General features: G+C 34.4%; 2 protein-coding genes across 4 annotated transcripts in view; both read left to right on the top strand.

Moving 5' to 3' along the window:
• Nucleotides 1-13,626, top strand: part of LOC123550381 (substance-K receptor-like) — a 121,319-nt gene extending 107,693 nt beyond the window's left edge. For both annotated transcript variants that reach the window (XM_053524921.1, XM_045338821.2), the window contains one exon: nt 5,799-13,626. In XM_053524921.1, coding sequence (XP_053380896.1) covers nt 9,809-10,804 — 996 coding nt within the window. In that variant the 5' untranslated portion in view covers nt 5,799-9,808 and the 3' untranslated portion in view covers nt 10,805-13,626. The remainder of the gene's footprint in view (nt 1-5,798) is intronic.
• The window catches only part of LOC123550371 (dipeptidyl peptidase 2-like), a 202,336-nt gene that overhangs the window by 117,665 nt on the left and 63,174 nt on the right, over nt 1-21,497 (top strand). The gene's annotated exons all lie outside the window — the stretch shown is intronic.

The raw sequence follows: 21,497 nt of genomic DNA, 5'->3' as shown, positions 1-21,497 counted from the left end.
CAATCTTTATCAAACTTAGTCATAATGTTAGTCTTGATGATTTCTAGATCAAGTTCAAAACTGGGTCATGTGGGGTCAAAAACTAGGTCAATAGGTCAGATGAAAGGAAAAGCTTGTGAACACTGTAGCCACATTTGTGACCTAATCTTTATGAAATTGGTCAGAATGTTAGTCTTGATGATCTGTAGGTCAAGTTCAAAACTGGGTCACGTGGTGTCAAAAACTAGGTCACCTGGTCATGTCAAAGGAAAAGCTTGTGAACACTCTAGAGGCCACAGTTGTAACCAAATCTTTATGAAATTTAGTCAGAATGTTTGTCTTGATGATCTTTAGGTCAAGTTCAACTCTTGGTCATGTGGGGTCAAAAACTAGGTCAGTAGGCCAGATCAACTCTGGTGAGCGATAGATAGGGTCATCATGGCCCTCTTGTTTAATTGATACTTTGATGTGTATGAAACAATCTTGTTTTTAATTGGCAGATGTTTGGCTCATTCAAACTCTGTGTTACAAGCAAGGCCTATGCACCTATCTGAAAGGTCAAGGTTATGCTTAAGGGCAAGTGTCATGTCTGATTTTGTCATAAAAAAATGTTTGCGTCAAAAATACAACATGTCAGCAAATAATGGGCTTGACATTGCTGCCGCTGTAGTTTATTATTACACAAACAAAATTGATATAACTGCTTGGTATTTCTCTCAGCAGGGCCAGGGAAACATAAAAGTTTGCAGTAACTTTGTAAGGATATTCTTACCACGTGACTTTAATGGTAGTTAATGTTGCTATAAACTTGTGTTACATCACAGCTATCTCATATACTCACATTATCCTGTGGAGATGAGGTTTGGCATTCCACAAAAGGGAATATCCAGAAATTTTATTCCATTAAGATTTCTCATAAATAATCATAAGGTACAGCTTCTGAATATTAAGGCATATTCTTCTCAGTGGGAAACATGTCTATAGATGACATTTTTTATACGCCCGCAGGGACGTCCGTCTGTCCGTCCGTCCGTCCATCTGTCCATTAGCAATTTCGTGTCCAATCTGTAACTCTTGAACCCCTTGAAGGATTTCAAGGAAACTTTACACAAATGTTCACCACACCCAGACGATGTGCAGAGAGCATGTTTTGGATGTCTCGCTTCAAGGTCAAGGTCACACTTAGGAGTCAAAGGTCATATCAGTTTGTTTCGTGTCCGCTCTGTAACTCTTGAACCCCTTGAAGGATTTCAAAGAAACTTGACACAAATGTTCACCACACCAAGACGACGTGCAGAGCGCATGTTCCGGATGACTTGCTTCAAGGTCAAGGTCACACTTAGGGGTCAAAAGTCATATCAGTTTGTTTCGTGTCCGTTCTGTAACTCTTGAACTGCTGGAAGGATTTCAAAGAAACTTGGCAGAAATGTTCACCACATTGCAACGATGTGCAGAGCGCATGTTCCGGATGACTCGCTTCAAGGTCAAGGTCACACTTAAGGGTCAAAGGTCATATATGACTTTGCTTTGTGTATATTGCTCTGCATTGCAGTGCTCTGGTTTTTATTTGGCAGATCTCTTTTTTTGTACTTACAATAATTTTTTTTTGAATTAATTCCCTTTTATGTTACTATAAATAGCTTATTTTGAAACTTTTTATTATTGGCCGTAGGGAAAAACCGAGACCACTTTTCTGTGGTACAACATGGATGGTACCTCCAATTTTAAGGTGTATTTTTACATACCTGTACCTGATAAGGATTTTTTTGTAGACTTTGAATATTTTTTTGTGGACTTAGATTTGTTTTTTGAAGTTTCCTTTTGTTGTTCCAGTCCTTTGGGGCTACAACAGTCAAGTTCTTAAAATTTTGCTCCCATCCTCTGAATCATTTTAAGCCTTCGGGCGTATTTCGGCCCGCTTGGCGGCGCTCTTGTTAATCTTACATATAGGTCGTCTGCAGTAACTTCTCAGAAATCATTGTGTTTGAAGTAAGCATTTATTTTTTCCCCCCCACCCTCATAAAATTGGAAGTGATAAGGGAATAGTTTAACCCTTCTTTTCTCAGTTTCGTGATCCCAGGAACTTTTAGTTGCTCATGGCCATCCGTCCAAATTAGGGTCATACATATCTCAAAAAGTATTTGACCCACTGTCCCTCATAAGATTGTCATTCATCATGTGAAGTTGTGCATCAGATGTTTTAATTTGAATTTCACAAGCCACACCAGAGTTATTGCCCTTGACTTAGTCAAAACTATGCATAAAGAGGACCTTAAAGTTTGTGTTGCATGCATCTCAAAAAGTATTTGACCTAGGATTATGAAATGTAGGAATACCGGTAATAGTCAGCATGTGAAATTTGTGCACCTGGGGTTTCAAGATTTTGCTCAGCCAGACCAGGGTAATGGCCCTTGACTAAGTCAAAAATATGTATAATAGGGCATAAAAGATTGTGTCACCTGCATCTCAAAAAGTATTTGACTTAAGAGTGGTAAAATGAATATATGTCACATTGCATTGCCCAACTCTAACTAAAATCAATGTCAGAAACTTACCAGAAAAATATTGAATATAAGTATGCAAATGAGAGTAATCTTGAATACATTTCTGTCAATCACAGACTCATATAAATTCATTGATGAAAGCATTGCTTCATCAGAAATGTATAAATCACATTTCACTGTGACAGTTCCAATAGTTGATGATGTTGTAGTGGTTATGGCTAGTGGTAATGGCCTATGGAAATATTACTTAAGTGTAATTTATCATTCAAAAGCAAAACACATTTTAGTTAGAAAAAATTGTTATTGAAAGTTATGAAGATGTAAATGGTAAAAAACATAGGTTTAATTGTAATCTTCAATATTGCTAGTCACTAGTTTTCCACTAGAGCAGAGTTGTAACCACCAACCTGACAGAAGTCAGCTGGAAGGCTTTCGCACATGAAATGATTCTAGAACCCAAGTGAGGTTTTGAACTCACAGTGGTGAGGTGGAAATTTTTTAAAGTCAGAAACTTTAACCTCTCAACCATGGAGGCCTCTACTTACATTTTTGGTTGAATTATCAAAATACTTGTGTTCTACTGATGACTAATTTCAAAATAGCTAGAATGTTGTCGGGCCTGTTTCACGAAGCCTAATTTGGACAAAGTGAGACCTTAATGGTAAAGTGCTTCACGATCATCATTATAGTTAGATTCATTCCAAAAGATTCATTCCAACTATTCGTGACTATTTGATAAACAACATTGTGTCTGAAATCATTAGTCCCCCACCTCTGATTCATGTGGGGAAGTTGGCAGTTACTTGCGGAGAACAGGTTTGTACTGGTACAGAATCCAGGAACACTGGTTAGATTAACTGCCCGCCATTATATAACTGAAATACTGTTGAAAAACGGCGTTAAACTCAAAACAAACAACCAAAATCATTCCAACTATTTGGCTTTTCATGGAATCTGAGGATAACAGGAATAAGGTAGATATGTCCTAAAAGGCCTCTAGTGGGGCAGTTTCACGAAGCCTACTTAGGACAAAGTTAGAACTAAGGGGTAAGGTGTTTCATGCACATCATTTTAAGTAGATTCATCCTAACTTTTTTTGCTTCTGAGCATCTGAGCATAAAAATGAATTAAAAATATGACGCCCATGTGAAACCAAATATGGCTTTGGACCTGGATCGCCAGCCTCCACGCGCAGTGCAGGATCATGCTGTTCGCACAGTTTCTAATTCAATGCTTAAGGCAATGGAGCTGCCAACTGCCGATGCAGGTATCTGGATCATGCTGTGCATACCCACTATGTGGTTCCATGACGCTACTTTTTAAAAGGATACAGGTATTCTAAGAAATAAATGTGTTCTAAAGATCTACTTAAGAGAAATGGTGAAACTTCTGTGAAATGGGGGCGGAAGAAGAATTGCATTTATGTTGATTAACTTAACGCAAACTGATTGCTATGGAACAGTTTGTGCAGATTTAGATTTTAATTGCATTAAGAGGCAAGATACTTTCTTCAGTCACCATTTGATTAATTAAATTCCAGTTTTGTGTTGGTTTCTGATTGAAACTTCACACTATTTCAACAGAATAATTTCTTCTCCAGTTGAATTGTGCATTGCAGATGAAAAACGAAAACCCATTTTAGTCTCTTGTGATTTCATTGTGAGAGAAAATTGTGCTGCAGAGATTGAAAGAATATTTAGCTGACAACCCTGAAGTGTTTAAATCAGATTTCAGTTGTTACATTTTTCCACCAGTTGTATTTTCAGTGGTGAGAAACTATAGTATTCATTGGTTTTTAGCATTGAATAACTCAATTCTTTTACCTTTAGCCTGCAAATTTCTAAAATGAGCTGGTCCATCATTCAATCTGGGCAGTACCACTTATTATTCAAAGGGGTGTTCACTGAAAATTTACTGACTGAATAGTGAACAGTGCAGACCATGATCAGCCTGCACGGGTGCCGCAAAGGCAGAATCACTTGCTGCCATCAGGCTAAAGGTCAATTTGGATATAAAGAAGCTTCCTACATGGGACAGATATTGAAAATGAATTGACATAGTGCCTTGATTCAATCCATATACTCAGGAAAGTTGCTCTAAAACACTTCCTGCTTTTGTCCAGCTTCTTTTACTAGTTTCTTCTGTGTTCTGCCATTGAATATGATAGTTATATGTGGTTAACAACGGTTACTTCCCTTTGTTTTGTGATTTACTACCGGTATTGTAATTATATATCAGTGTCTCTTCCGATATACAGATAACTCATATTCAGTTTCTGTTGTTCCATTTCTTTTTAAACATACAACATAAGTTACTGTTCTTGCACTTGTTACATCAGTACAGCTGTTGATTGCCTTCTGGAAAATTAATATATATGACATGGATTTTATAAAATGGTGTTTTATAATTAAGAAATAATTTATAGCAAAAGAGTGTTTTATCACTATTTATGCACGATGGGCGGTTATACGTCGGGCGTAATAATATCACGAGGGCGCAGCCCGAGTGAAATTATGTGTACGACGTATTACCGCCCGAGTGTATAAATAGTGTTAAAACACGGTTTTACTATAAATTATTTTGATTCTAATATGCCCTTTATCTAAAACAGTAGATAAAATATAGAAGCGCTCTTTCTTTGTCGCAACAAAAACTTTCACCGCACGTTAACGTGAAGTCATTCTAGCATAAGCGTGTTTTAACAGAGGCAAGCATATTAGAATGTACAGTACAGGATCATATGAAATATTATGTTTGCATGTAATGTGTACAGTATTGGATAATATGAAATGTTATATTTTTCACGTAACTGTCAGTAGTTGACTCGTAATTTAGAGCATACTAAGGCTTTTCGTCTCTTATGGAATCTGGCATTTATTCTGATTGCTTTTAACCCTTAGCCTGCTGGCGGCGATTGGTTTTGCCTTTGCGACCAGTGCAGACCAAGATCAGCCTGCACATCCGTGCAGGCTGATCATGGTCTGCACTGTTCGCTATTCAGTTAGTAAAATTTTAGTGAACACCCCTTCGAATACTAAATGGTATTGCCTAACCTGAATGATGGAACAGTCCATTTTAGAAATTTAGCAGGCTAAGGGTTAAGTACTCCTTATGATGCAGAGGAGTGTATGGAGACTATTAAAATTATTTTTCTGTCTATGATTTCAAGACTGTTAAAGTGGTTTTTTCATACCCAGTTCTTGCCTGTGCACTTCTGCTGCACAGAATACTTAGAAAAAAGACAAAATATTGTAATATATTATTTTAACAGATATTTCAAGACTTTCTATTTATTCATGTTCATTTATCTTAAAGGTGCAAGACATGACACAGAAAGAATAGAAAGAAATAGAGAAGTGATATCTGAAACTAGCTGTGTGGAGATTTGGAAACACTAAGGCATTACATCAGTCATTTTAGCTTGACCAGGAACAGAAATATAGCATAGAACAAAAAAATAGCACGGAACAGAAAAATAGCACGGAACAGAAAGTTTACAGGAACAGAAGGATTGCACTGAACAGAAAGATTACAGGAAGCAACAAAAGGTTGCTGGTAACAGAAATATTACATGGAACAGAAAGCTTACAAGAACAGAAATATTGCATAGAACAGAAAATTGATGGAACTACTAGAATCAGTTAATCTGCTGTACATACGCAAAAATGAGGAAAAATCTTGACAATATGCCACTGGTGAACAATATCAAAATGTCTTAATGTGAAGCAGTATTGTTAGATTGTTCAGTGAAGGTATTATAAAATATGTGTTGAGCCAGCTGAAGGTATGAAAGAAAGTACAAAAAATGAAGTACCTGAATACAAAAAAAAAATATGATTAATGGTAATGGAGGTTGGATTTGTAAATTATGCAGTTAGCAGGACAGGAAAATCTGACAGCAGAAAATCTGTGCTATCATAAATATATTCAATCTCTGTTACAGTACAGGAATATTGTATAAATGTGAAAATAAGTACAGACTCATAAAAGACAATTGGTTTGCATAAGATGTATAGAAGTGGAAACACTTGGTATACATAATTAATGGGAAATTCCCAGCTGATTCCATTTACTATTTGAAATTGATGAGTGAAATTATGTAGCACAGACACATATATAGAATCTGTCTAGTGAATTTCTCATCGGAGCATTTCCTTCTTGTTGCAGAGTGAAAAAAGGATTGAAAGACATTTTTGTTGAAAATGCGGCAAGACCTGTCATACCAGTTTCGGTCAACACCTCTTTTTATTCCTGAAATGAAAGCAGAGTACAAAACAGTAGATGTAATCACCAGCAGAGTAGTTTTCTCTCTTTGTTGATTAATTTGATTTCAGGAGAATGTGTTCGCTGAGATTTATTCAACAGAAATAACTCCAGAAACTATTTTATTGGTTACACAGTCCTCAAAATTGATCAAGTTCTAGAACATGAGTGAAAGAAAATTGTATTTATCGTTTTATCAATATTAAATAAACTCTCGTTTCTATTTAAAGCACTTTCCATTTAATTTTGTTCAGATCTCTATTTATGACAAGAGCATCAAAAATGTCAATATTGAATTTCAATTCTGTTAGAAGTAATTCTATGGAAGCCATACATCAGAAAATGTCTGTCATAGAGAATATCTAAAGAAAGGCAAGTGCTGTTGACACAGGAAAATTCCAGCCTACTTGAGTGTTGATTTTTTGACAGAAGACAGGAGTTACCTGATCAATGAAATTATTTTTATTATGTAAGCAATAACAATATACTCATTCTTCAAGGAAAGAAAAGATACTGAAATCTTAAGCGAAATAAAACAGATTTAATCTAACAAGGAACAAAAAAAATCACAGAGATTAAAAAGAATAAATTGAAATATTAGACAGAGTTCTCCCATAAAACAGCCTACAGCTGATCTGGGAGGGAAAAACAACCTCGTAATTACTGATTTTCACAATAAACAGAAATTACAAAATCTGGCAAGAACAGAAAAAAAAAGTCAAGAAAAAAAATTGAATTATTTGATTATATTTTAATGTTAATATTTCATTTGAAAAATGCAATAAAAGTGTCATAACTGTTACTTTTCTAATGATGAAAGGCAGAACCAGTTGGTAGCTCATGTATAGGGAAAATCAGCTACTGTCTGTTATCTGTTTCTATTATTAAAGCAATACGTTCATGTGAGATATATAGTGCTGTACTGTTATTCCAATATTTCACACATAGAATAAGTTACAAGATTTTTCCCATAGATGTTTACAATAATTGGAAGTGACACACACAATATGGACAAAATGACTAATGTGCAAGATGCTGATTTTATTATCTAATATTATCTTTTTTAAAAACGTCAATACTAATTCAGATATTGTATAAATGTTGGTGTTCCCATTGTGTAAATGGGGGAAAAATTGATCGGCAATACCTAGAGGATTTTAATGAATTCGGTATAAACAACTGGAAAATTGGAAGCTGATAATTGCAGACAATTGTAAATCACCTGGGAGCATTGCTGATAACATTGTTGGAGTTTTAAAACAAACTGTATTTGGAATTCATGCATTTAGGTAGTGAATAAAATAAGATATAATAACTTTAAGATTGCATGTTGTTTTGCTAAAAAAAACATATAAAAAAAAATATGTGGAATAATGAAATGGTAAACAAAAAGAAAGTCTGTGAAGAAATTAATCAGCTTCTGATTGATGGAATATAGTGTATAAAATGAACTGACAGTGCTATTCCATAACATTTCTGATAATTCAGGAATTCAAGCTTTATATTTATATATGAAGGAAAGACAAATTGAGAAAGAAAACTCTATTTTTATCTGATCCGATGTTATTAAATGATTAATCAACAAGTTCATCCCATATTATATCTGCAAGGAAAGATATTGTTCTGAAAATGGAATATAAAAAAAATGGAAGTAGATTGACTAAGGTAATGCTCGTTAACTGTCAGGGTACATTCTGATATTGACACTGACAGAGATTTTGTGGTGAAAAGTGAAGATGATGGTATAGTAAGATGAAAGATTAACAGATAAATCCTCTAGCAAATCATACAGGGAGGCTGCAGCATTCTTTCTTATAAAAAATATAGAATTTCCGTAGAGAATAAAAAAAAAGCGATACTGGTAACAGAGATGTGGAATTCTCTCCTTACATTTTTTGTACAGAAATATTGGTGAACTAGCTAAGACTGAATACAAAGAGGATTCTTTAGATTTGAAAAAATTCAGTAATATATGCATATGATATAAAGAATTTATTTCATTGCTCGGGAATATTTGACGTAGCAAGTTTTCTGTGCAAAGAACAGGAACATGTGAATGAAGGAATCAGCTTTAAACATAGGAAATACCGTCTTACGTCTGCGGGAATTTGTTTCTCTGTATGTGAATCGGGAATTAAATAATTTTGTATAAGAACTGACATAATATTTATACAGGAGAACTAATATTGTATTTATGCTGGAGAACAGACATGAATTTATACTAGAGAAGGGATGTAATATTTATGCTGGAGAAATGACATAATATTTATACAGGAAAATCAGGATTTTTGTTTGAACATAGCTATACATGTAAACTAACAGAAATAACTTTTTATTGTTTATACAAACAGGTAAGCAATTATACCTGTTTGGAATATTGACGTTGGTAAAGAAAGACAAAATAATTATCCATCAAACTTGTAGCAAAGGAGAAATTAATGTATTACTGGAAGTTTTAATCAGCAGTGGAAAATAAAATCAAATTGATAGTACTTATACTAAGCTCATATTTGATTATGTTATTGAATACATTCCTGGAATTTTTATGTTTACACTAGAAAGGGCTTTATAATATCCAGATACTGGCATCTCAATAAAAACAGGAGTATATTTCCTACTTATGATCATGAGCTCTTGAAATAGTTTAATAGTTAGACCACTATATTTATAAACATACAAATCTGTTTGAACATTTATTTTGATGTCTGGATTCTGTGGGGGAAACAATGAAGTAGAGTCTGTATATAAAGATTTTATTATACAATGTATTAGGTTGAAAATCCAAGATACAGGGCACTACTTTCGTTTGAAAGACGCAGTAATCAAGACAATAGTTTAATGGATATGTTGTAATACAGTTAGTTTCTCCGAGTGAAATGTGATGCTTCGCCATTAATGGAATATCCATTAAGCAAAATTGCGAATAAAGGTGTTGGGAGAAAAGTGGATCAAATTTTTTTTCAGATTGGCAAATCTAACATTTGTTGTAATTTTTCTCTGTGAAGTGTTGGAAGTCGATTACATCAGTGATTTTATTTGCGTTGAAAAATTAACCTTTTAAAATGGAGACGGGAATCATTATTGAAATGGTTTTGCTGATTTTAGTGATGGTAACAACTGTTGGAACTAATGTGATAACGTTGTTTGTCATTGCGTGTACAGACTATTTGCGGAATATTAATCGAGTGTACCTGTACTCGGTGACGATTTCAGACTTATGTGTGGGATTGTTCATTTTCCCATTTGCTTTGTACAGTTTAATCATTAATTCACTCGGATATCCAGAAATAAACCAAAAATTATGCCACTTGCAAGCGTACACGTTAGTCGTGTTGTTCTTATCTGGATTATATGCAATAGCTTGGACGAACGTTGACCACTATGTCGCAGTACGGAAACCAGAAAGATACAAGGTCATGATGTCACCGCCAAGGTCACTGTGCTGGATGGGATTCGCTTGGATTGCTGCAATAAGTTTTTGCTCCCCACCCATGCTTAGTTTCCAGGACACAAGATATTACAATGAAGTTTTCGTTTGTACAATTTACATAGGCTCAGAAATACCATACTTTATAACTGCTGGAGTTTTAGCATTAATACCGCCTCTTCTGGTGTTAATAGTAACAGATGTCTATCTGTTTACACATGGGTTCAAGAAAAAGCAAAAAATGTACGAAGCTGTGTTATTAGACGTGTCATCGAGACCAAGAAATTACCAAATAAACTTTTTAGTTTCAGTAATTTATTTTGGAACATGGTTGCCATGGTGTTTAATACGTTTTTGTAGTCTATTTGAAGAGTCCATTCCACAAGAGTTACATTTTGTTACATTTTGGATAGCAATGGGCAATGGATTTTATAAGTTCTTTATATACACTGCAATGAGCGTGGAATATAGACGCGGCTTACGAGAATTGCTGCGGCATTGTTGTTCCCATTTCAAATGTAACTGCTGTGATACTGTGTTGCCAACGAGACAGAATTTAACAGTAAACTTGACTGCCACACGTTTGGTTGCAAAGCCATCCACCAGTGGACCACCACCGACCATTGTTTAAACTTTCTGTTTGGGCCAACAAAATGTATAAATTTTAAATGTTTGCATCTTATGTGTTCTTTCTGTCCTGACGTGTAATGTCATTTTTCGTATAATTGATTTAAAGGTAGAGTAAAACTTTGTTAATTTATAAGTGTATATAAATTTCAAATCATTATTTTATATTCATTGTTGTTTAATTTGTCTTGAGTAAACAGTAATAACAGTTGAGAGATTATTCATATAGTTTTAGCATGTTTTATAATACTGTAAAAGCAGAAATTTTCGCAAGGGTTTAATTTCTGCTATATTAGCGAGGCCCTACATCTCACGAAAATTAATCCTTGCATAAATATTCACCATTAGTGTAATTCAAATATATCATTTTAACAATTTAGTGAATATTAACATAACGTAAGTTTCAAATTTACGAAATTTTGACCCAGTGGAAAATATGTGCTTTTACAGTATATAATGTTAATATCTCTCTTAGTTTAGTTTACGTGATATGTATTTTGTCATAATACATTTGTTTTAGAACATGTTTTGAGTGAATTTTTGAAATATAAGGGTGAAATATATCAAACAATTTCACAGTAAAAAATGTCAAATATATCTTCACTGGTATGGAACTACAAAATTGGTAGGATTTGGTTAGACATGAAAGAAAACAAAATCTGTTTGTTTTACATGTAAAGTGAGATGTACTGGTGTTTTTCTTGAACAAGTACAGCAGCAGCAGCAGCAGCAACTACAACAACAACAGTGTCTCTGCAGTAAGCTATTATTTGATATTCTGTCTGTCATAATATAAGTATCAATATTTAACTTTGCAATTCTTTTAAAATAAACTCTTTAAGATTAATTGCCCATGATCTAAACTAACTTTAATATTTGTATTTGCGTATCTGTCATACAAATTCTAACAACCAGAATGAATGCAAAAAGTACAAAAACATCAAAAACTCTCAGACTGGTATTTAAAGAAATTAGTTTGTCCACTGACTAATATTTAATTGGCATGTTGTTTACCCAAGGTTATGAAGATACTGGGTGTTTTACTTTGTTGTTATCAACACTGGAACATATGGACATGTCAGACACAATTAGTAATTTGGAATCATACATAACTCAACAGTGAATAAGCTAGGTGAAAGAATTTAACCTCTCAGAAGCTAAATGTGTACCGGTAAAATTTTAAGTACATGACTTATTCTTGACCTGAAGTAGATAAGAAAAGATTGGTTTTACCAGATTTTTTTAAAGTCATTATGTAACCATACTGGTTAAACTGTCTTTAGTCTTGAACACAGAATTATACATTTTTACTCATGGCAATGCTATTCATGAAAATATTGTATCTTTTTGTTCACTTGGTGAAAGATATTTTGATATTATGCTGAAACAAACAAAAATTTTTATTATCCTCTAATATTTTTTAATTTTAGATTATTTTCTACATTTTATATTTAATGATGGAAGCACACAAATGATATATGATCAATGTACATGTGATACTAGTAATTAAGTTATATTTTTCTAAAAATAACTATTATTCATATAAAAACAGATGAAAATTCATAATAAATATGTCTGTTGTATGAAAATTGTGCCAGAATTAAACAATGTAACATAACAGTATATTTTCAGTACATGAGTTTTGCACTTTCAACATATTTTAAGGCAATTTTAAGTTTATGTTAGTTCCCTCTGTCTGTTGTTCCTGTACTTCCTCCATATTTTTGATATCCAAAAAGATTTCTTTGTTTGTATGCTAAAGTATTTTATTATCTCCACTAAACTGATAATGAATATTGGTATATGAAGTATGATCATGCATAGGGCACAGTTTATATATTTCTTTTACTGAAGAAACTAGTTAGAAACTAACCCTTACAGTGCTAACTTTCTATAATGAACTTGTCCACCTTTTAATTTGGACAGTACCATTAACTGTTAAAAGGGGTGCTTACCAAAAATATACTGACCGAATGGCGAACAGTACAGATCATGATCTGCACTGGTCACAAAGGCAGAATCAGTCTTGTCCAGCTTGGTAAGGGTTAAAATGGTTTTATATTTACTATTTACTAGGGCAACTGGGGTCCTCCTGCACCATTTAAAGCTGGAAAGGCACCATATATTTTATGACCTAATATTGTGTTAGTGTGAAAATACCCAAAAAACAAAGAAGTAGTTGGTGATTCAGTGATCCTGCCATTCTTTCTAGACTGACTGACTCTCAATGCCATATTGCAAATTCGTTTGTGTCAGATTTCCAGGAGCTAAATGTTCATACTTTCACAAAAGATCAACCACAAAGATTAGATTCCTTTAAATGAAAGGAGGTCTTGATATTATCATAATTCCTGGAGTCAATGACCTTTGTGATGTCATTAGAAATAAATAGCATATTCAAACGCTTTAATTCTTACAAGGATGAACAGGCTGTTATTATCTTATAGTATTTGTTTTCTACATGACACTTTTGCTAGTTTGAGTTCACATATACTTTCCGCAGCCTTAACATACTAAAACGTATTAGCATCTGCTGGCCCTTCCGCGCTTCCGTAGAAACAACATTTATTACACGAAACTTATTTTGAAAATATTTCTGAAATGTCTAGGTCTGCAGCTCTCAAATACGGTTATAACTTACATCTGAGCCATATACTGACACTCTCAGACAACATCAAAAATGACATTTTGAGCGATTTGATGAAGTTCCAAAATTATCAATGTACCCTTGGTCCGTTACGGACCCCTGTGGGATTTCTGTTTATCCAGAGCTCAAATATGTTTTCATAGATTAAAAGCTGACATGCTGTACTAAAAAAAAAAGAAGTCCACGCGCATACATTTAGACGGGGTGACCCCTGTGCGTGACCCCTGACTGTGACTAATCAAAATGCGGCTTTCGTTTTCAAGTTTAGCATTTCTACTTTCATTTTATTTACTTCCGGAAATAGCTGAAGGTCGAGTGACGTCATTTTCTGTGTTGTCAAAAACATACATATGCCTAGCGAGATTGCATAAATATGTGCTGGCCGCCCTAAGGTTATAAAGAAATATTCAGAATTGTTTTTGTACATTAATTATTTTACTGTTGTTATTATATGTTGTATCTTGGCTGCTCAATATCTTGATACCATTCAGTTACAAACTTTTGCATTAAAGCTACTTACCTTGCTAAATTTCTATAATGAACTTGTCCATCTTTCAACTTGGACAGTACCATTAAAAGTGTTAAAAAGGGTGCTTTCCAAAAAGATACTGACTGAATGGCAAACAGTACAGATCCTGATCAGACTGCACGGATGTACAGGCTGATCATGATCTACACTGGTCACGAGTTAAGAGTGAACTTGATAACTTTGTATCTTACCAGAATGCTAGGAAGGTTTCAGTACAGTTTGAGTCAGAAAATGATAGTAAATTATAAGATATGACAACTTACATAATGGTAGTGAGTCAGTCCTAACTGCAGGTTGTTGTAAACAATGCAAAACAAGCAATCAGATGATATACATGGATGGAAAATGCCAGTTATCATTAGTTAATGTTGTTATGATTAAAGATCAAGCCAGTCATAATATCTGATTATAAATGAGCTGTGCCGTGAGAAAACCAACATAGTGCATTTGCGACCAGCATGGATCCAGACCAGCCTGCGCATCCGCGCAGTCTGGTCAGGATCCGTGCTGTTTGCTAAAGGTTTCTCTAATTGCAATAGGCTTTGAAAGCACGGATGCGCAGGCTGGTCTGGATCCATGCTGGTCGCAAACGCACTGTCTTGGTTTTCTCATGGCGCAGCTCAAATACACTATCATAGGCTACTATTATATTTCCATCAAACTTTCCTTTGTCTGCTACTGGCAGTCATATATTTCAGGGTCAGAAGGTAGAGGTGAAACATTCTATTCAGTAACTGGAGAAGTCTTCCATTGAGCCAGTGCATTTTAGCTTTCTATATGAGTTGTTCATTGTAAGCAAATGAGCCTATATTGTTAAGGGTCAGTAGGTCAAATGCCAAGGACATCATTGCCCTGTGACTGAATAATGTTTTCTGGAACATATTTTGGAGGTTGCTAGGGAACTGTAAGGCATTATTAGCTCACCTGAACCAAGTTTTCACCTTTAACAATAGCTTGACTTCTTTGCCTTTTAGTACAGAGGGCACAGTCTTCCATATTGGGTTGTTACAAGGTTGATCTTTTGATCATTGCATGTGGCCAATTTTCTCTGTAACAATTTAACAGACAGTAGTTATGCCTGAATTAATTCATCTTCCTCCACTGATTTAAATGTCACTTGGAAAAAACAGGAATACATTTCCTGATCAACAGGAAAAAATACAGCTATTTGCGTTCTAATTTATTTGAATGATTCTTTACTAATTAACATTCAAAGAGTATTATGCAAATTTGTCAGAACAAAGTAATGAGGTATTGAAACACTAATCTGTTGGATATTTGTGTGTCTTTACACATAAATGAGATCTTATTGGATGGCTTGCCAGTCAAAACTCAAAATAGGTCTGTGCAGGCTGATCATGGTCTGCACTTTTAGCTATTCATTCAGTAAATTTAAGTTGATCACCCCTTCGGTTAATAAATGGTACTGTCCAAATTGAATGATAGACCAATGGATGAATCCATTTTAGAAATTGTATTGTAGGAATTTGTATTCCTCTTCTGAAAGCTAAAGGGGGTATAATAATGGTCTCTGTTAGTCTGTGTGCACATCCATCTGTATCAGTAACACTTGTCTAGAGTGTTAACTGTTTAAAGGATTTTGTTAAAACTTTGTACAATGACAGAAGTCATTTAGAGGAAATACATTGATCAAGAACTATAATTTGCCTTTCTTACCTCTTGAATTATTTCCCTTTTTGATCCGCTCATAACACTTTAGTCCAGAGCTTAATTTCAAAGCCATGAAATGAATTTTGTTTAAACTGAATGCAATGTCAGAGGTTACTAAGAGGAAGTGCACTGTACAAGAACCATAACTCTATCTTGCTTACTATTTGAATAGTCTGCCTTTCTATGATTTGCTCACAACACGTTTGTCCACAGAGTAAAACATCACACATGGACTTTCCTATGAAGTGCAGTGTACAAGAACTGTAACTGCATCTGGTTTACTCTTTTGATTACACATTTTATTTGATTTGCTCTTTACAACTTTTTGCTGAGGCATTGGGAGGAAATATACTAGACAAGAACCATAACTTAGTAAACTCTACTTTTCCCAGTTTTTGTATTATCTCCCTTTTGCATATATTTAGCAGATTTACAGGAAACCTTTGAAAAGGAATTGATTTAAACTTCACAATATTCAAAATATTCCCACTTCTTTCCAAAACATTTGCTGCACCAAGGGAATGGCCTTGTCTAGCATGGCTATTGTTGGAATATGATTGAGTGTATAAATGCTTTTATGATTGTTTTATGCAGTAACTCTTATATAAACATTCTCAGAAATGTAGCTTTTTGTTCCTAAAGAGTACCAGTGGGCTTTCACTCTAGACATATTATATTTTCTTTTAATTCTGCCATAGAAGCTTTAGCTGATTATTTTGCATGTGAATAAAGGCCAAATACGGGATTTGGGTTTGGGGATAGGGTGTGGGGGGAAGGGGGTTGAGTTTCTAGTTAGGTCCTGCATGGAAAATTTTTGGCATATATACCTGAAATAGTGTAATCTGATATACATTTTACATAGTTTGAGCATGAATTTTTAACAGAATGTCATCTTTTAACTTTGTAATTTTGCAAAAAAAGCAACTTTACCAAGTCAGTAGCTTTTTTTTTTTGACTGCTGTCCAGTCTCACCATTTAGCAGTTATAAGTACTTCTGATGTAACTGATATAAAATTTTTACTAAAACTACTCGTGTCTTAGTTTTAGGCTTGCAAAAATGTATAAAATTAATGCTTTGAGGTATTGGATTCACCTGTAGGAATTTCTTGCACTGCAGTAATAATAGTACAAAATAAATTATTGCTGTACTTTACTTTCATTGCCTATGCAGTGATCTCGCCTTACAAACACTTGATTTTTTACTTGTATGTGTTTTCATTGGTATAAATTTAACAATCACATGATTTAGGTGTTGACTAGTAGGTGGAGCCAAAAAGACATATTTGACTTCAACCAGTGACAATGTGACATTGTATTAAATTGAATACTAAAATACTGCTTCTGTATCATTTACTAATTTCTCAATTAATCTTTCCATATGTTGTATGTTATTGTTAAACAGGTTCAGTCGATACTGTGAAATCATTAATATTTGGGGAAGATTACTTTTCATGGATTTCGTGGTTACATAAATCCAAAACAAAAATCCTGAACAAACTATATTCATTGTAAATTATATAAAATTTTATCCCCTCAAAATTTGAAGAAAAAAAACACGAATTGAAATCCCCTAGGAATAACCGAAATCATCATAAGTTCTGGCCTAAACTTTGAAATTCCATCCCCACAGAATTAAATGATTTGACAGTATTATGAGGGCATATCATTTTTTTCCAAGTTAATAAATTATGGTATCCTTAATCATAGCCCTGCAGGGAGAGATGTAATAAATGATTGGAACTGATTGCCCTCTCAAGGTAATTATTTGACAGATTCACTTGAAACTTTGTAGGTTTGATGTGCCATGTTGTCCTTGTTTGGTTCGATGTTTGTATATCATATTTTTTGATTGCTTGATACAAGGACATATAAATGTTGTTGTTCAAAGTATTGGTTATGAAGACTTAATTTTGCTTCGTCTATTTTGATATAGTTGGAGTTTAGTGATAATACATATGTATTTAATTATTTTATTGAGATGTGTAATATTGTTATTGTTGTATTCTACCTTTATTGAAATCAAACATTTCCATTGTTAAATGTTACATTGAATTAAAAGATAGAAAATCTGTGCATCTTCATTGTATTTTTCTTTGTTGTGAGGTTAAGTTTTGGGCGGCCATAATGGTCAGTTTTTTGCCTTAAGTCCTGAAAATATAGAAGATCTAGCTATTGTGCGTTTTATTCCACCTGGCAGGGCGGAGTTAATCTCTGACTTATGCAAATAATGGTAATCTAAAAAAAAAACGAGCAAAATAGGTAGAATGATATAATTGTTTAATTCCATAATCTTTGGTAACCAACAACTAAAATCCAATGCTGCATTGGTTACATGTACTACATATCCTGCACAATAATGAAGTGGACCATCACAAAACCCTACCCCTCCAGGTCGAATAAAACGCACAATATATATAAAACTTGAGTCCTGAAATAATATTTAATGGGTTCGGAAAAAGTTGACAGTATTGGTTGGAGTAACCTTCTCTGCCTTCATTGTGGGCAGATATATTGATTTTGTTTTGTCTGTCAGCCTGCCACAAAAATGTGTCCCAACTACTCCTCCTTAACCAAACTTTGCAGGATGGTTCAACAGGTAAGTTTTGTTTACTGTGATGTCATTTTGTAGCTGCATGACTTTTGGAAAAGTACTGTCTCTTTAAAAGTCAATCTTTAATACAGTTTAGTACTATAGGGCCCTATAACTTAAACTTTTTTTTAGCTCACCTGAGCACTTTGTGATCGCTCACCGTGCAGCGTCCATCCGTCCGGCGTCCAGCCACACTTTCCTTTAAACAACATCTCCTAAACCACCGCCAGTTTTGATGAAAACTTCACAGGGATGTTCCTTGGATGGTCTTCTTAAAAAAATTGTTCAAAGAATTGAATTCCATACAGAACTCTGGTTGCCATGGCAACCGAAAGGAAAAACTTAAAAAATCTTCTTGTCCAAAACCACAGGTCTTAGGGCTTTTATATTTGGAATGTAGCATCATCTAGTGGTCCTGTACCAAGATTGCTCAGATTATCCCACTAGGGTCAAATATGGCCCAACCCCTGGGGTCACATGGTTTATATAGACTTATATAGGGAAAAAACTTTGAAAATCTTTTTGTCCAAAACCACAGGGCCTAGGGCTTTGATATTTGGTATGTAGCGTCATCTAATGGTCCTCTACCAGATTTGTTCAAATTATCCCCCTGGGGTCAAATATGGCCCTGCTTTGTGGGTCACATGGTTTATATAGACTAACATAGGGAAAAACTTTGAAAATCTTCTTGTCCAAAACCACAGGATCTAGGGCTTTGATATTTGGTAAAAGTCCTCTACCAAGTTGGTTCAAATTATTACCCCTAGGGTCAAATATGGCGCCGCCCGTGGGTCACATGGTTTATAAAGACTTATATAGGAAAAAAACTTTGAAAATCTTCTTGACCAAAACCACTGGGCCTAGGGCTTTGATTTTTTGTATATAGCATCATCTAATGGTCCTCTTCTAAGATTGTTCAAATTATCCCCCTGGGGGGCACATGGTTTAAATAGACTTTTACAGGGAAAAACCTTTAAAAAAATTCTTGTCTTAAACCATAAGGCCCAGATCTCAGATATTTAGTATGTGTTATGCTCTAGTGGTTCTCTACAAAGATTGTTCAAATCATGACCCGGGGGGTCAGAATAGGCCATGCCCGTGTGGTCCCTTGTTTTACATAGACTTTTTTTGTTTTTGAAGCAGTGGCAAAGAAATTTGGACCACAAGCATAATGTTTGATACAGATTTCAATATTCATCTTGAATTATCCTAGTCATGACCTACTGACCTACTTTCTTGTTTTTGAAGGTACAGCATAGAAATTTGGACCACATTTATAACTTTTGATACTAATTTCAATACTTATCTTTAATATTTTTAACCCTGAACAGATTTCAGTAGTTATCTTGACCATGACCTACTCTCCTAGTTTTTGTTAGTAAAGCTTAAGCAAAGAAGTTTGTTTAAGCAAGCAACTAAATTCAGGTGAGGGATATAGGGCCATCATGGCCCTCTTGTTTCTTTGAAACCGCCTGTCAGAATTACACCAAACTTGGTCTGTAAAATCATTATAAGTTCCTCGAAATTTTGTTCAAATGGGGGGGAATTGGCCCAGTTAAGGGGCTGCTAGAGCTAAAAATAAAAATATCTTTAAACAACATCTTTTCATGAACCACTGGACGGATCTTCATCAAACTAGGTCTTTAGCATTATTATATTAGACCTCTCCCAAACCTATTCAAACAGGACCTCTTGGCCACTCTTAAGGGTCACTAGAGGTAAAACTAGAAGTACCTTTTAACAACATTTTTTCATGAACTGTTTGGTGGATCTTCTTGGCTGCATACAAATGTCTGCATACCTTTTAAGATTTTATTTTCCAAAAGAAAATACGTGGTATAACAATTTCCATTTGTCTGTGTTTGCATAGCTCAGCTTACACTTCCATTTATTAAAATGAAGTGGTTTTGGCAGACACCTTCCTTTACTAAAAGCAATCTCTAGTTCTCCATCATTCTGTTTGCATGTACCTGACAAGACCACAGTAGGTGGACTTTACTTATTGTATATGAAAATGTCAACCTGTTTTGTTTTACTGTTATAACTGGCAGACTAATAAGCTTTGACAATTGAATTATCAGAAACCCACTGAAGAAATTGAACAATTTTTAGTTATAAATCAAATCATATTGCTAGAAATTTAGCCTAAGAAATAATTTTGTCTAGAATCTTGTGACAAATGTGAACTTCTATCTCCATGAGGGCTGCCATGCATAGGTGTTATTTTCTCCTTCTTCATTTAAAGTGAACTAGTACCTGACATTTTCCTGAACAATTAAATAAACTTTAATTGCTACAATCCTCCCAAGAAAATAAGTAATTAAGGTAACTACAAATACAGTAAAACATGTATTAGGCAGCCAACAGAGCAACACGATGTGGCTGCTCGGGGTAGGTGGCTGCTTAAGGTAGCTCTGCACGTTTGATGAACCGGAAATGATGGCGTAACGTCATTTATCCGGAAAAAGGAGAATAAAGCCTGGACTGGGCGTACAGAAATGAAAAACATTTTATGAATTTATGGCAACCTGTGAGGAAAATTTTTTACAATGATACTGTTACTTTCTTTCAAAAGTCGAAATATGATACTAAAACATCTTGAATGTTAAATAATTCAAAGTGATGTCTTAAAATTAGTTTGAAGCATGCAGTTCACTTTAATCATAGTCAGATATCTCAAAAACAAGCACACGGACCTATACGCTTTATTTTACCATATTATAGAACATATGTTTATTTATGGCTGTGAGATCTTTCATTAAAATCTACATTGTAGAAAAATTTCTATTCGCAAAAATGTTATGAAAGTTGTGATTTTCCCATAGACTCACATTATGAAAAATTGCGTGAGGTCCAAATTTTACAATTCAGTCTATTAAAAAATCATGCACACAAACCTATATATATCTTTTTTATTTGCTGAACTTTCTTAGTATATTCTGAAGTTTTGAAAAATCAGAGTTTAATTAAATTCTACATTGTAGAAAAAAATTGATCCAAATGTGCAGAACTACCTTAAGAAAAGCTGAAATTTAATCATTAAGTCAGTTTGGAAAGTTAGTAGACTGGCTGCATAAGGAAAGTGGCTTTTAAGGCAGGTTCAACTGTTAATTGATTGATTTTGAGTTTGACTATTTGAAGTGTTTTCAAAAAGAACTATTGCTGTTGACCTTTTGTTGGCATCCATATCTGTATGAAAGAAGTTTTGCATGTAAGTAGGTTTCGGCCTTAATGCTTTCAAACTTCACACATATTTGGCA

The sequence above is a fragment of the Mercenaria mercenaria genome, chromosome 15, assembly GCF_021730395.1.
Source record: "Mercenaria mercenaria strain notata chromosome 15, MADL_Memer_1, whole genome shotgun sequence".
NCBI classification, from domain to species: Eukaryota; Metazoa; Mollusca; class Bivalvia; order Venerida; family Veneridae; genus Mercenaria; species Mercenaria mercenaria.
Note: the sequence above shows the minus strand (reverse complement) of the source record. Positions and strands in the feature narration are given on the sequence as shown.